At 40.1% G+C, this 16,861-nt stretch overlaps 2 protein-coding genes across 9 annotated transcripts in view; one reads left to right on the forward strand and one right to left on the reverse strand.

The window, feature by feature from the left end:
- The window catches only part of LOC144679035 (putative thiopurine S-methyltransferase), a 41,430-nt gene extending 36,314 nt beyond the window's left edge, over window positions 1-5,116 (reverse strand). For 2 of the 3 annotated variants that reach the window (XM_078539288.1, XM_078539286.1), the window contains exons 1-2: window positions 4,816-4,958; window positions 3,535-3,676 (exon numbers count right to left, since the gene is read on the reverse strand). In XM_078539288.1, coding sequence (XP_078395414.1) covers window positions 3,535-3,674 — 140 coding nt within the window. In that variant the 5' untranslated portion in view covers window positions 3,675-3,676; window positions 4,816-4,958. Of the gene's footprint in view, window positions 1-3,534; window positions 3,677-4,815; window positions 4,959-5,082 lie in introns of those variants that run through there. The other variant, XM_078539287.1, reaches the window with a different exon arrangement.
- A 129-nt stretch (window positions 5,117-5,245) lies between these two features.
- Window positions 5,246-16,861, forward strand: part of kdm1b (lysine demethylase 1B) — a 192,162-nt gene continuing 180,546 nt past the window's right edge. For all 6 annotated transcript variants that reach the window (XM_078539274.1, XM_078539277.1, XM_078539278.1 and 3 more), the window contains exons 1-2: window positions 5,246-5,411; window positions 16,394-16,488. In XM_078539274.1, coding sequence (XP_078395400.1) covers window positions 5,393-5,411; window positions 16,394-16,488 — 114 coding nt within the window. In that variant the 5' untranslated portion in view covers window positions 5,246-5,392. The remainder of the gene's footprint in view (window positions 5,412-16,393; window positions 16,489-16,861) is intronic.

Here is a 16,861-nt window from a genome sequence, read left to right on the forward strand (position 1 = left end):
CTTCTTACTGTTAAGTTTAGACCCTTGCCATCACTCTAGCTCTTCATCCAATTACAGCTTGATTTCCAGTACATAAGAAAATATGCCAGGATTATTACCAGAGGAAAAATATTACAATTTATTGTTTTCTTGACACCTGTGAGCATGCCTTAAAAAAAATTTCTCTGGCACTTTTCTCAAGTCTGTCTCAAAGTGCTTCATAGCCAATGAAGTACTTTTTGAAGTGCAGTCGCTGTGTTTTATTCTTTTAAGGAATTCAGGAGAAATTCCTTTTACATAGAAAGTGGATTTTCTACCACATTTGTGGTGGTGGTGGTGTGTTCAAGTTCACTGAATGAATCCAAGTTGCTGTGGCAACGTGCACATTTACATGCATGTTAGCCTGGAGCTATGGATAGTGATGGTAGAGGCTCCAATGTTCTTTCCATCACGTGGCTGACCAGGACTCTCTCCCGCTCTTGCCTTTCATTGGCATGTGTTGGAAGGATTTTCAGGTTGATAGTCAACCTGCTTGGCTGCATTATGAACACATGTTCCTTGGCCATCAAGTCGTGGAGTGGGACTCAAACCTGGAGTTTTTGGTTCAGAGGCAGTGATGCTACCCACTGCACTACAAGATATCCTATAGCAATCACTGTTTTAATATAGGAAATGCAGCAGCCAATTTGCACGAAGAAAGCTCCTACAAACAGCAAGGTGATAATAATTAGGTAATATGTTTGTGATGTTGACTGACAGATAAATACCAATCAGGGCATTGGGAATAACTCCCTTCTCTTCTTTGAAATAGTGCTGTGGAATCTTTTACACTCATGTTAGTGGCTAGGCAGGGCCACTGTATAACATCTCATCCAAAAGCCAGCACCTCTGACATTACGACACTCCCTCAGTACTGCACTGGGGTGTCAGACTTCATTTTTGTGTGCTCAAGTCTTAGAGTGAGACTTGAACAACCTTGTGGCTCAGAGGAGACAGTATTACTCACTGAACCACAGCTGTCCCAGTACCTACTTCTCTTAAGACCAGGACTTTCTCATAACTGGCAAATTCTCGTCATGGACCTGGGAGCTGTAACCTCTCATTATGCGAGCTTGATGCTATAGTACCAAATGCGCCCAATGTATTTTTTGTGTCTTCTGGAAGACAAGCTTATGAACATTTTGGTGAGACACGGCCTATGGTAATTCAACAAGCAGGTTTGTTTTGTATGTAATTTGTGAATGAATAGGATAAGTTTTACATTGAATTTCAATCTATTTTGTGATTTTTTTTGCAACAGGCTAATCTCATTTTATGGACTATCAAAGTGCAAACTACTGTAGATTCTGCTAAGCCCCATTGGACTTGATGCCAATAACTTTAAATGGTATATTTTTGTTATTTTCTTTCCTTATATGTGATGTATTTATAATGGCAAACTTCAGTGAAACACTTTTGTTATGATCCCAGCTGATGTTACTGCTGGACAAGCCAAATCCCAGGGTAGAACCCAGCTTGAAAGATCCTAACTTTCATTTGTTAGTTTAGATACATGGTGAGTGGCTGTTGAACAGAGCCACTGGAGTCAACTGACAAACTTTTAACAAAAGAATAAAACATTTATTAAACAAGAAAAGATGAACTATATTACAATATTCCTTCACCCACACCTATACCTTCACAGATATATACAGATTTGAAGAATAACATAAGTTACAAAAGCTATCTTATATTGTAATGTTCACAGTAAGTACACGGTCCATGTAAACCAATAGATGACCTGTGGTCAGACACACCACACTCTGAAACCAAGTGACATATGCCACCCCAAACAGATGCTATGGATCTCTAACCAACTCCCCCCAGTCGCTTGTCACACTGTGAGCCAACTGGTCTCACTGAACTCTGTCTTTCACACGAGGGCTTCCAATTTCCATTCTCGAAGGACTCACTCAAGAATCTTCTCCCAAACAATGCTTCTCTCAGATGCCTTCCACAAGGGTCCACCTCCAGGGTTTTGAACTCTCCTTCCAATGTTCCTCTCCCCTGGATTGGCACGTGCATTCAAGCTTTCTTCCATGCACACTCTTTCACTCACTTAGCCGTGCCAACAGAACACCAGTGTTTTACACGCCCATAGTAAAGAGTTACAGACCTTCTGCTGTCCCCTTGGATCTTCTGGCTTCTATTTTGCTTTAAGTCTGCTTCCTGCAACAACTTCTCTTTAAGCTTGGAGCCTTTTTCTGCTTCTCACTCTTAACTTCACTTGACAGGACCTTTTTCCAGGTTCCTGACCTTGTCCTTTGACTTAACTGTCCTCTTGGGACCTTTCCTGTTCTGCTCCCCTGGACTTGGGGACTTCCTTCCTTAATTTCTGGAACCTGCTTCTGTAGTTCCTTCTCCTGTATCCAGCTTCTCCTTGCAGCTGGCTTCAATTTCAGCTTGAGACTTGCTATCTGTCCCTCTGCTGTCCAGCTTCTCTGGAATCCTGGCTTCAAGAGAACTAAAATTAGTTTTCTGTTTCTGTGGGCCTCCTGTTGCTAGGCAACAGCACAGTTTTTTTCTACCTTTGTTTTAACTCCCTTCAAGAGTCATAAAATCTTCATTAAAATGCAGGCATGTTTTAAAGTAAAACTAAAACTCAACTTCTCCTTTTAACACACAAATACAGAAATAACTTACTTAAACTATCTCTATTTCCTAACACATTGTACATGTATTTGTTTTGATAAGCAGTAAGCTCTGAAATATCATAAAATGTTAACCTTTGAATTATTTTGTTGTACTAGAAATATAGTTTAGGGTTAGTTTTGCAATATATTTATATAACCAGTGGAATATACAGTTATGGATACAAAATGGGGTTCATTCATTGATTAACTATCATATCATACCATTATTGTTGGGTAATCATCTCATGTATAGAAATAAAGGTAACATTGATGGTTAACTCAATCTCATAGGTTTTCAGACTTGACAATGATCACTTTCTAAATCTATTTTTGTAACAAGACATTGGTATATGCTCCAATGATTTGGTGGAAAAAGTTGAGACATTTATGATTCCCATCCTAGCTCCAAAGTACAGATAGTAGGAATGAATACTTAAAATATTCCAAATAGAGATAAAGCACTATGGATGCTTGAGAAAAAGGCTCTCAGCTCTCCACACTTCTAGTTCTGGCATTATTTGTTCATAAAAAGATTGACGTGCAGAGTCCTACTAATGGACAGCAGCCCGGGTCTTCTGTTTAGGCAGCAACAGTGTTTGATGTTTGGATAATTTTACGAGAACTTTGTTCTGTGAAAGTACTAATCCATTTAATGTTATCAACTGTCACTCCCCCACACCACAATGCACGGTTTTCAATCAGAACAACCTCACCATTTAATGCTAGAGTAATAAATTAAGTCTGCAAGACGAACATTCCAATTTGTTCATCATTGCAAACCACAAGAAAACAAAAATAAGGACTCCAGAGATTCCTTATCAAGGAAATATATTTCAAAAAATTAAGAATTAAAAGGTGCCTGAAAACTAAAATTTGCACTCACTCGTGAATTTCTCCCTTGTGAAAACCAATGTGTTTCTTTTCCCATCGTGTCATCCAGTCTTCCACAGTCAACTCAGTGTTTTCTAGGTCTCCATACTTGTTCAACCTCTTTCCCTCTGGTATAGCTACTCCAGCACTCATTGCTGTTTGGGAAAATGCATATTGTGACAAGATGTACAGAGAATACAAAAACAAACATCCCAAACCAAAATCTTAGATTTTTATCTGAGACAAAAACAGATGAATTCCAGTTTTAAGAAAAAAAATCAATTATTTCTGTTTGGTTTTCTTAGTAGAATACTACAATAACTTTCTGTTTCAATCATGGATAATTAACTTGAAATTCACTGATGAGATTATGACAATATGCTTTCCCAAGTAATCCACATGAAATTTAAAATAAGCATGGGCCCTTCCCTGAAATTTGTAGTTTGAAATCTATAATAATGCACATTTCCTTGAACTATAAATAATCAAATTTTCCTTTTGCAATTTTCCTTCGATATTGATTGATTAGTTTTATAAACTTGTAGCCCTCTGGCATCTCCTGCAAATGATCATTTTTTCAAACCTGAGCTTAGGCAGTTGATGTCAAGAAACTAATACAGCTAGCTTATAGAAAGTCTACATTTTCAGTAGGAAAATGTAATTTAGTTTCACTTAAATGCAAATGAGTTAACAATGAAATGGGTGCTCAAAATTGGGATTTCAAATGTGCCACTGATTTAATTTTGGAGATTAGCCAGGATATTAAAGTGCATTTTGTCTTATTTTTTCCAATGTAAACAAATATATACGTATTTGAATGACCAAGAGACATAAGACCTGGAGGCAGACTCCAGAGGGCACATATTTACGTGTCGACACTAAATGCTTAATGTGCAGATTTTCAGTTGTTCATTCTAGTTCAATTGCCGAAAAACAAGCAATTTAATGAAAACAAGGGCAAAATACTGCAATGGCGGAAATCGGAAATAAAAACTCAGGAAGTACTCAGTAGACCAGGCAGCACCCGTGGAGAGAGAAACAGAGACGGCCTAAAACATTAACTTTGTTTCTCTCTCCACTGCTGTCTGTGGGGGGAGAAACAAAGTTAATGTTACAGGCAGGATGAGTGGAGAGAGAAACAAAGTTAATGTTTCAGGTCGTTCCTGTTTCTCTCTTCGCAGATACTGTCTGGCCCACTGAATATTTTCCAGCATTTTTTGTTTTTATTTTAATCAAAGCAAGTGCTTCTCCAACGCTCGCAATTCCTTCAAATACAATATTCAGCCTGGCTCACCTTTTGGTGTGTTGGTTTGGAATTTGACTGGGAGGATGACTACAGTTGTTCACACTGTGCAGCTTCGATAAGGCGATCACTTTTGTGATAGATGGGGGCAGGATTACAAAGGTCACACACACTCCCCTTTTGGAATTGGGGACGTCATTGAAAAAAAGAGCCAGAGCCGAAGTTCAAACTTAAAAACTCCACAACAGGACAGAAGAGGCTGAAACATAGAGGGGGAGGATAAAAACCCCTCTCGCTCCCCGGCTCGGGTTATAACGGTCACCTTGTTCGAATTCCGTCAGTTGCTGACCGGCGGCCGTCCATGTGGGAGTTTAACTTGGAGCTGGAAGGAGGTGGCGCACGCGCGCCGGAGGCGAGCCTGAGCTCGAGCGAAAGCATCAAAGCTGTCGTTCGACAGAAGGAGAGAGAGCGCACGCGCGCTGTGCGAGCCTGAGTTGGAGTGGGAGTGCACGCGAGACAGCGCTCGAGCTGAGGAGAGGGAGCCGGACCGGATCGACACGACACAGGAACCGGGTGGGGAGAGAGAGAGAGAGAGAGGAGAGCGAGTTGGGTCGAGAGCCCCGCCACTATGTATTACTCGGACACAGGTGAATACAAATCTCAGGTCACGGCGCCACTCTACCTTGGCCGTTAAATTGGCAATGGTCGCCTTTTTTTTGCCTTCACCATCGGAGAGTTTGCCGGTGAATATAACTCGGATGATCCCCGAGACGGGGCTCTGCCTCCCTCCCACCGGGGCTTTAATCACCGCGGCCTATCTGTGTCTCGTTCATTTTCCCCTCGAGCTATGTGTTTGTGAGTGAGATAGAGAAGGAATCTTGGGGTTCCCGAATCCTCGGCCTGGAGCTCAGGCTTTGTGTAACGATCAGCACCGACCCATGTCTGAGCTGCTTACCCTGTGTGTGTACTGGCTGCGGATACAGTGAGGATGGCTGAAGCTTCATTGTTATCAAAAGGCGATACATTATGTACTAACTGAAGCAAGGTCAATGTTAACAACAGTAATGTTTACACGGTTGATTTCAGCTTTTGCCGTTGCATTACTCATTCTTTGAATTGCAGGTGTTTTCCCTGTATTTTTCTTCAAGTTCCTTTTCTGTGATTTTTTTTTGAGTACATTTATTTAGCATAATTCTGTTTTTTTTTTCTTCTATATGTTTTTAAAGTGTTATTATTGAATACAAGGTTTTTGAGCAAGGCACGAAAACACTCATCCGTATTAGAATCTAATTTGATTGGTAGTGACCGTTGTGAAGAATTGGTTAAGGGTTAAGAAGGAAACTGAAGGTGATGATTATTTTCAGTAAATGTCAGTAGGAAGTAATTAATTGTTTCAGATTGAGCAGTGTTCCCCAGTGTTCTTCCTGCCTCCCTTCTTCCACCTTTTCTGTTTTTCTTCCCCTCTCTTTATTTTGCTTTCTGTGCATGCTTCTTATGTTGAATTACATATTTTAATTCATACTTCATGGTTTAACTCTGCATGGCACAGTGAGGATTCTTCAATGTGATTGGTTGAAGAGATATGCTGTTGTTTGCCCTGCTCTCTCAAGCCACTGATCCTCTGTAGAGCATGCCATGCAGAAAATAATCTCTAATAATGATAAGCTGCCACTTAAAAGCCCATTTTGTCTTGAGCAGCTGTAAGTGGAATGAATGGTGAATACCATTCCTTTACCACTGACCATAAAATATGAGCCGGAATATTTATTATAGTGCCATCCCCATTAACATCAACAGTGATCATGATTTTCCTGCATTGACCTCTATTCAAGCCCAGCGGCAATGGAGTGAAAACAATAGCACTGGCAACCTGGCAGTGGCACGGTATTGGCTTGAACATGCATTCACTAACCTGACTTATTTTTAAATGAAAATAATTTTGTGCTCCAAAAGAATTAATTTGGTTTAGAGTAAAAATGATCTCTGAGCTGAAGTCAGAGCAAAGATAAGTGCTTCAGCAAAATACTTCAAGTTGAGAAAATAAGATTGTGCTATTCTGGGTTAAATTAAATATTCTTAATACACCATAGAGTCAATTGCATCAATAACAGTTTTTTATAAACTTATTTTTTAAAAATAAAATTGAGATTTCAATTGACCTTGCAGCTCAAATGAATTGCACAATTACAAAATCAAGATAAGATCAAATAGGTGAAATGCAACATTAGCAATCTTCAGCATTCATACATTTTGCAAAGATATTGAAAAGATATAACAGTGAAGCAGTTTAATACAATCCAAATGCAATTGACAGTAGATTTTTTTGACAGTCAATTTGTCCATCCTCCAATGTAAACCTGTAGGTCTGAAGATTACATCAACAGTGAAGCAAGAGTGCTTGCCGCTGACCTTGAGGTAAGCCTCGCTGAGAGATCTAATGACCTCTGTGGTGAGAAATGTAACTCTATCGCCCTGTAGTTGCAACTTATTTCTGGGGATTCCTGACGTGGAGCTACAGTGATGACATCAAGCTGCCCAAGCAGCCAATCATATTAAAGGGATTTGCACAGATTCCCCCCATCAAACTGGAAAGGAAAAGCACTAAAATGAAATCACTTCTTTTACATGGAGCAAATTAAAGATTGAGATGTACAAATGGGTTGAAGGTAGAAGCTGATATTTTCTGGAAAAAACTTTTATAAAAATATTTATATTTTTAAAATCTACTAATTAATCAAACAAGGACATTTAAAAGCACTCCACAGTTATAATTTTTTGGGACAGTTCTGTTGTTCAGCAAAAATTATTACTCATATTACTGTTAAAAACCCAGTTTCATCTTATTGACCAAGGTGTAACGTTTTATAGGGTTTCTATGAATGATGTGGGGTGGTGGGAGGGGAATTCCTAGCTAATTTCAATGATTGTTGTCTTGGGAGGTGGAGTCCACAGCACAATCTATGGCAGAGCACTGAGTGACAGGCCACAACTTGCGGATTTCCATGCTAATCTGCGCATGCACCACAGCCTGATGTTGCAGTCAGTTTCAGAGGGTTAATGACAGCGACTGCTGACAGTTTATTGTTGACTTCTTCCCTGCTTGCAAAATCCAGGCCATACATTCTTGTTTTGCTTTAATATAATTCTACATGCAATTTTAAAAAAACTATCACATCCAATTGAGAAAAAATGATTGTGGCTGTTAGTGTTTTTTTGTTGTTTAAAAAAAATAGTCCCCTTATTGGTTGTGTCATTTTTGATAAGACCATAAGACATAGGAGCAGAAATTAGGCCATTCAGCCCATCGAATCTGCTCCGCCATTCAATCATGGCTGATAAGTTTCTCAACCCCATTCTCCTGCCTTCTCCCCGTAACCTTTGATCCCCTTACCAATCAAGAACCTATCTATCTCGGTCTTAAATACACTCAATGACCTGGACTCCACAGCCTTCTGTGGCAATGAATTCCATAGATTCACCATTCTCTGGCTAAAGAAGTTTCTCCTCATCTCTGTTCTAAAAGGTCTTCCCTTCACTCTGAGGCTGTGCCCTCGGGTCCTAGTCTCTCCTACTAATGGAAACATCTTCCCCACGTCAACTCTATCCAGGCCTTTCAGTATTCTGTAAGTTTCAATCAGATCCCTCCTCATCCTTCTAAACTCCATCGAGAATAGACCCAGAATCCTCAAACGTTCCTCATATGTTAAGCCTTTCATTCCTGGGATCGTTCTCGTGAACCTCCTCTGGACCCTCTCCAGGGCCAGCACATCCTTCCTGAGATACGGGGCCCAAAATTGCTCTCAATATTCTAAATGTGGTCTGACCAGAGCCTTATAAAGCCTCAGCAGCACATCCCTGCTTTTATATTCTAGTCCTCTCGAAATAAATGCCAACATTGCATTTGTTTTCCCAACTACCGACTCAACCTGCAAGTTAATCTTAAGAGAATCCTGGACTAGGACTCCCAAGTCCCTTTGCACTCCAGATTTCTGAATTCTCTCCCCATTTAGAAAATAGTCTATGCCTCTATTCTTCCTACCAAAGTGCATGACCTCACACTTGCCCATGTTGTATTCCATCTGCCACTTCTTTGCCCATTCTCCTAACCTGTCCAAATCCTTCTGCAGCCTCCCCGCCTCCTCAATACTACCTGTCCCACTACCTATCTTTGTATCATCTGCAAACTTAGCCAGGATGCCCTCAGTTCCTTCATCTAGATCATTAATGTATAAAGTGAAAAGTTGTGGTCCCAACACTGACCCCTGCAGAACTCCACTAGTCACCGGCCGCCATCCTGAGGAGGACCCCCTTATCCCCACTCTCTGCCTCCTGCCAGACAACCAATCTTCTATCCATGCTAGTACCTTGCCTCTAACACCATGGGCTCTTATCTTACTGAGCAGCCTCCTGTGTGGCACCTTGTTAAAGGCCTTCTGGAAGTCCAAGTAGATAACATCCATTGGCTCTCCTTTGTCTAACCTACTCGTTACCTCCTCAAAGAATTCTAACAGATTTGTCAGGCATGACCTCCCCTTGATGAAACCATGCTGACTTTGCCCTATTTTACCATGCACTTCCAAGTATTCTGAAATCTCATCCTTAATAATGGACTCTAAAATCTTACCAACGACCGAGGTCAGGCTAATCGGCCTGTAATTTCTCGTCTTTTGCCTCACTCCCTTCTTAAACAGGGGGGTTACATTAGCGATTTTCCAGTCCTCTGGGACCCTCCCCGACTTGAGTGATTCCTGAAAGATCACCACTAATGCCTCCACTATCTCTTCAGCTATCTCCTTCAGAACTCTGGGGTGTAATCCATCTGGTTCAGGTGATTTATCCACCTTCAGACCTTTCAGTTTTCCTAGCACCTTCTCCTTGGTAATGGCCACCATACTCACCTCTGCCCATCACTAATTATTGCTGTCCTTGCTATTCAAATCACTTTTCCTGTAAAACTTGGTGTCAGTTCACTGCTAGTTGATTGGGCACAACTGTTGATTTATGGCATTCTTGAGAAAATCTGAGACATAGTATCACATTAGTGCAAATGTAAACCAAGGTGAAACTCACATTTGATCAATTATTTTGAGTAACTTATTTAAAAAAAACAAATTCTTGATATTGTTCTAAACCTATAATAAATATTCTATTTATCTGAAATAATTATAGCTCCGTGCATTGGGAATAGTGGAGAAGCTGTTGCAGGCCATACTGAATTAATGAATTTCATGGACAGGCTAACATTTTAAGTTCGGGGGCTAAATTTGACATTTCTCTTTCTGTGACCATATAGCTTCAGAATGTAGATAATAGAGCTCGAATTCAAATATAGATACAGAACACAGGCTTTTACTGAAAACAAATGTCCAGTTCTTTACCTACTACTGCAAGATTTAGTTTTTAACAGCTAGATGCTCGTAACAAGCTCATGAGTACTGTAGTTTTTGAATCTGTTTAATATTTTTCACTTGTCTAACAGGATTTCTAACTTGGAAGAGATTACGCTTGAATGTTGCTTTCCCTTGGAATGAAGCTGTACTACCATAAATAAGCAAGATTGGGGTCAATCTGGCGGATTTTTGCTCCGTTTTGACTGATTGCAACTGTGATAGGGCTGAGGTTGTGATCCTCTTGCTTGAATTTGAGAATGAAGAAGTGCAAGAGAGGAACAGAGAGAAGGTGGACCCTGCCGCCACCGCCGTGATATGCTGGCCTGAAGTTTTTTTTTTAGCATGAAGTCATAGATTAATACCACAGATAGTTTCTTAATTGTTTTGACTCTGCAGCTTAAGTAAATGTTGTCACTTTGTTTAAAGCGCAACATAATTACGAATGGTTAAAAGCAAAATGATACGCACAATTAGTGCAGCGTCCAATCCGAGTATTTACGTGGCTCGTCCACGTTATGACTTAACTCCAGGAAACCACAACCAAGGGGAGTGACTCAGCTGAGAGTGGAGCTCAGGGATAACTGACCATGATCCTTGATGTTTGACCAAGCGTGAATGTTCGTCACATAAGTACTGATGATATTAGGAAGCCAATCACATAGTTAATGGTTCAAAGACCTACCCTGAATTACATCATCTGAAAGTGCGTCACTTTTTATTAATTACTTACATTAACAAAGGAAAAGCCGCTACAGTTAACGTATTTACAATTAACATCATGCAACCACCATCCAAATAACTAATCAAGGTAATTGCCAAAACCCTTATGCTAGACTAAACATGATCATCTAACCTACTAATGGACTGTATTTAGCAATCACCATGCCTAATAATTTATTTTGCATCATCTAAATTTCACCAATTTGAAGAGAATGTGGTATATCATTGAATAAGTGATTAATTTGTACATTTGTGTTGAGGTATCTAGTATTCAAAATGACTTTGTGAGATATTAAACAAAAAACTTGTACTTTCTGTTTTGCTGGTGAACACCCTGTTATGCATTGTATTCACTATTTGAGCATGTCCTAAGACTAGAATATATGCAACCTGAAACATTCCAAAATGGTGGTTGACTTCCTGATCTCATTTGGCTCTATTTGAACAGTTGTCCTTTTTGAAATGAGAACATTGAACATCATTATTAGCCACTTATTGTTCTAACTGCTTGGTTAGAGTTCAGTTTTGTTTGTATACTTGAGCAAATTGCTGTATGCTTTGTCAGCTGCAGAAAGAGTTGTGCTAATAACCCCTAATATGTACATTTAACAGCGTGCTATAGTCAGGCATTGTTTCTATGGTCCAAGGTGAAACTGCCCTAGTAGCATGAGTTGAAAAAGGGCCACAAACAAAGAACTGGATAATTTTAGGCCTATCAGCTTGACTTCTGTTACAGGCAAATTGCTGGAAGAGATCTTGAGAGATATTGTTTATGACCACTTGAACAAAGAAGGGATAATTGAGACTGGACATGGTTCCTAGAAAGTAATATGGTCCTGTCTTACAGGCCCGATTGAATTTTTTTGAGGAAGTTACCAGATTGGGGGATGAAGATAGCTGACATAATGCATGTTTATTTTCAGTAAACTTTGGCAAAGTGCTACATGATGCATAACTTAATCCTGTGGAGTTAAAGGGAAGACCCTGGATTGGATAAGGAAATGGCTGCATTCTCATAGCCAAGGTGGTTGTTAATTAGTGTTTCTGAGTGGAGGCCAGTTGCTAGTGGATTACTGAAGAATTGGTAATCAGGCCATTGTTGGCAATATATATTAATGATCCAGTCCTTGAATGAGTTGTCACCTTGCAAATCTGTGCTTATCATTCTTGGAACTTGATGTTTGAATCCCCCCCGATCAGATTTCTGCCCTGCTGCAATGTCAAAACAGTTCTTACCAATGCTAAAAATGACATCCTGTGTGACTGTGATTTGCCAAGTAAACTATCCCCCTTTGTTCTTCTAAACCTGCCTGGAGCCTTTGACATAGTTGACACAGCTGGATTTGATTGCACTCGTCTGGTTACATTCTTACCTACATAATAGTTCTTCAGTCCTCACCACAAACTCTGTTGTCTATCCACCAACTCCAATCCAAATTTGACCTCATGATGCATTTTCAGCCACAAATCCATGTCATCTCCAAGACAGCCTTTTTCCACCTCTGGAATATCGTCCACTCCATCCCTGAATCAGCTCATCTTCTATTGAAACTCTCATTCTTCGCCTTTGTTAAATCTTGGCTTGATTATTCCAATGTATGCCTGGCCAGCCTCCTATCTTCTACCCTTGGTAAACTTGATGTCATCCAAAACTCTGCTGCCCATGTCCTGACTTGCACCAAATCCCAATCATCCATATCCCCTGTGCCCTATGGCCTACATTGGCTCCCAGTTAAGCAACAACTTCATTTTAAAATTCTCACCTTGTTTTCAAATCCCTCTGCTTCACCCCTCCCTAACTCTGTAATCTCTTCCAGCCCCACAACCCACAGAAATAGCTGCACTCATCTGATTCTGGTCCCTTGATTTTAATGCTCCAATTTTGATGTCTGTGCCTTCAGCTGTGTTGGTCCTAAGGCCTGGAATTTCCTCCGTGTCTATCTACCTCTCTTTTCTCAAATTCTACCTCTTGGACCAAACCTCTGTCCATCTGCTCTAATATGTGGTGTAAGTCAGACCATGGGTAGCAGAGTTTTGGATGAAATCAAGTTTACCAAGGGTGAATGTAAGAGTCTGGCCATGAGTGCATTGGAATAATTAAGCCTAGAGTTAACAAAGGCAGCGTTGAAGGTTTTGACAGTGCATGCGCTGAAGAAGGGACAGAGTCAGACAATGTTCTGGAGGTTGAAAGAAGTGGTTTTAAAGGTGTCATGAACATGTGGCTTGGTGTCAAAGTTTGCTTTATTACACTCCTGTGAAGCACCTTGAGGTGTTAAAATGCTATACAAATGCAAGTTGTTAAGGCTGGTTAGGGAGGGGGGACCTTGGAGAAAAAGATCGAGGTGGAGAAGTTGAGCCCACATCTTGCAGAAGACTCTTAATATAAATAAACATGGTGTAGGCATGTGGCTGTGGCTAACACCAACATGTGTATATAATGCAGGGTTCCGAACTAATATTTGTTGAGCAGTAAAGAGACTTAGTTGTTACAGTATATGGGCCTCTAAAAGTCCATGATCAGTGTTACAAGACTATAGCAAAGCAGGAGTAACATTTGCATTGTGGCAGCCCCATACAAAAGTTAACTTTGGGACCTTATTGTTTTACTGGACAGTGATACTAACTACTTGATCTTGGTGTAAAATCTGCGTACGTACAATTATGACAAGGTATGTCTACAATTGGTAATATACAACAACGGGTTATATTTTTATAGCACCTTTAATGTAATAAAACATCCCAAGGTGCTTCACAGGAGCTTTAAAATTATGACACCAAGTCACATAAGGATCTGTTAGGTCAGATGACCTACAGCTTGATCAAAGAGGTATGTTTTAAGGAGTGTCTTCAAAGAGGAAAGAGATATGGAGAGGCAGAGAGGAATAGTATTCCAGAGCTTGAAGCTGAGGCAACCGATAAATGGTAGATAACACAAGTAAATGACATTGTGTCTCAAGAACTTTATAATTGTTCAACGTTATTTCATTTTGGCAGCTCAAAAACTAGCTTTCTGTGTTAGCTGTGACTCAGTTTGAAGCATTCTTGCACTGACGCAGAAGGTTGTGGGTTTAAGCCTCACTCCAGAGAATTGAGTGCAAAAAATCTAGGCTGACATTCCAGTGTGGGACAAATGGGATTGCTGCGCTGTTGACGATGCTGTCTTTGGGATGAAATGTTAAATCGAGACACTGTGCTCTCAGGTGATGTTAAAGGTCCCATGGTACTACTTTGAGGAAGATCCAGGGAGTTAATCTCATGCTTGTTTGCGCTCTCTTTTACTACTCACTTTCTTACTGTCTTACAGGCTAACTCGCCACTTTTACTCTCATATTCACTTACGCTCACACTCATTCACTTTCACTGCCAGGCATTCTTTTACTGATTTTTTTTACTTTTATTGAAGCTCATGGACCCACAATTTTCTTGCACTCTCCATCATTCGAGTAGATCAATTTCTTTACCTGTGGAGATAGGGAATTGTATCCTGATCCCAAGGTAAGAGGATTACACCTTGTGTACTTCTGCTCTTTGTTGAGAACATTGTGTCCAGTCTTAGTTCCCTCATGTGGTGGGTGATGTAAAGGCCGTGGAAAAGTTTCAGGGGATTGATACATGGTTTAAAAGACTTGATTTACCACAATAAGCTGTGACTTCTGTCTCTAGGACTAAACTGTGTCCATGTGGATAGATTTGAATTAGGTTAAGGAGAAGCAGGTGATGTGTGTGTATAAACAGCTAGATTAGATGCGAGATTTTACTTAATGGAGCCATTGACCTTTAGAACAAATTGCCTGCTTGAGTGGTGGATGTGGATTCATAGCAAGTGTTCAAAAGAGAGCTGTTTGGTTTGTTGGGTTATGGCTAATGTAATTGCTTAGAAATGGTAGATATGTTGATGGTCTCATGGTCACAGTGTTCTCCTGGAGCTTGTTTTACTTAACTTTTGAGGATGGAAAGAAAATTCCCAGAACTTGTTTTCCCCCTGAATTAGCCTAAGGTAACTTTTATTTTTATTTGTACCAGAAGATTACATGGCTGCTGGTTGGTGAAGAGCAATGAGGATTGTGATGCTCTATTGCAACATAACTGGATGGATTGCATGCTCTTTGACCAAATCATCCAGAGACACTATGGCAGGGACCTTGTGTACACTGATGACACCCAGCTCTACTTCACCGTTGTACCTCTAGATCCCTGCACCTACCCTGTGTTTGTCTGACATCTCAACCCGATGAACCAATATTTTAATTATTCAGCAGTGAGAACACCAAAGGTTTTGCTTCTGCAACAACCTCCGTTTCCTAGCCACTGATTCAGTTCTCCTCCCTGGTCATGTTCTCAGATTGAACCTGACTGCTTGCAACCTTGGCACCCTCATTGACCTGATGCTGAGCTTCTCAACCCATATCCTTTACATCATCAAGGCTGCCTATTTCCATAAAATTGCCTGCCTCTGCTCCATCTCAGTCCACCTGTTGCTGAAACCTTCATCATTGTTGTTACTTCCAAACTTGATTATTCCAATGGTTTCCTGATTGCTGCCCCCCCCACCCCGTCTTCCACATTCCTTAAACCTGAGCTCATCAAAAACTCTGCCCATATCCTAACTAAGTTCTGTTTACCCATTGTCATGGTGAGCATTGGCCTACATTGGCAATTGGTCTGCAGATGCCTCATGTTTAATATCCTTCCATGGCCTCACCTGTACCCTCCTCCAGTCCTTTGAGAACTTTGCATTCCTTCAACTTTGGCTTTTTAGGCATCCCCAACTTTCTTCACCATTGGTGCCTTCCACCGTCTATGTCCTAAGATATGGACTTCCCTCCCCAAACCTTTTCGCTTCTCTCTTGTAAGATTCTCTTTTAAGACCTTTGACCAAACTTTTGGTCATCTGTGCTAACAGCTCCTTCTCTGACTCAGCATAAAGTTTTTTTTGGTTACACTTCTTTTACTTATATAAATGCAAATTCTGGCTGTAATTTTCATATATATGAGCATCAAGATGGCAATATTTAGTGGGTTCCTGACTTTGCTATTTTAAAGTGGAAGAGGCTTATAAGCCAGCATAGTCAAGACAAATTCAGTACTTTCAGTATCTCGTCATGTCTTTGTTCGGCATTGATAATACTTTTGCCTGTCATAAGTGTCCAACTAATTTTCTTTCTCATTGGTTAAACCCAATTTTTCTTCCAATTTAATTGTGACTTTTATGTTTCTCCAATTATGTTGCATGAAATCTTTTCCAACATTTTCCTAGCCGAACACATTGTACCAAAAATTTGAGAGGTACAGCTTTGGTTATTCAGGCAAATTACATCTATGGCTTGCTTTATAGCCAGGTTTAAAACAGTTGCACTCATTTCCCAAAACTGTAACTGAGCAAATGGTGAGTAAAAGCTTGAGTCTTTCTGATGTAGTTTCTGTGGAGGTGTATTCAGAAATGATCAGATCATACAATAAAATATTGTTTATTTTTCAAGTTTGATAACCATCTGCATATATGTACATATTATTTGTAGATGCCATGAGTGGACGGATGCGAGCGAAGAAAAGGCCAGCTATTTTTGAAGCATCAGTGGATAACAATCCTCCCCTGAGATCATCAGGAAGACAGGTGTTGTACAGTGCCATTAGAACCAATAGTCACTTTGGTTTTCAATTTATCCTGTCAATTCAAATGAGTTTCATTTGTGAACCAAATTTGAAATCAAATTCATGCCACACTGCCTTTTGTGTTAATGCATCTGTTACTAAGGCTTTTAAAAGTAAAAATGTTGGTACAATCGCAACCATGGATGATAAATGATTTTTTTGAGGAGTCTTTATATTCTGTTAGTTTGATATTGAATGTTCTTTTCAGGTACTGTTATTTTTTAAAGTTACAAATGTTCTTGCATAAAGTAACCCATAAATGTTCTTGCATAAAGTAACCCCTGGAGAGATGAAGATACAGTATGCAGGCTCAAATACACTCTTTAAGTTGACAT

The sequence above is a fragment of the Cetorhinus maximus genome, chromosome 3 (assembly GCF_964194155.1).
Source record: "Cetorhinus maximus chromosome 3, sCetMax3.hap1.1, whole genome shotgun sequence".
Lineage (NCBI taxonomy): Eukaryota > Metazoa > Chordata > Chondrichthyes > Lamniformes > Cetorhinidae > Cetorhinus > Cetorhinus maximus.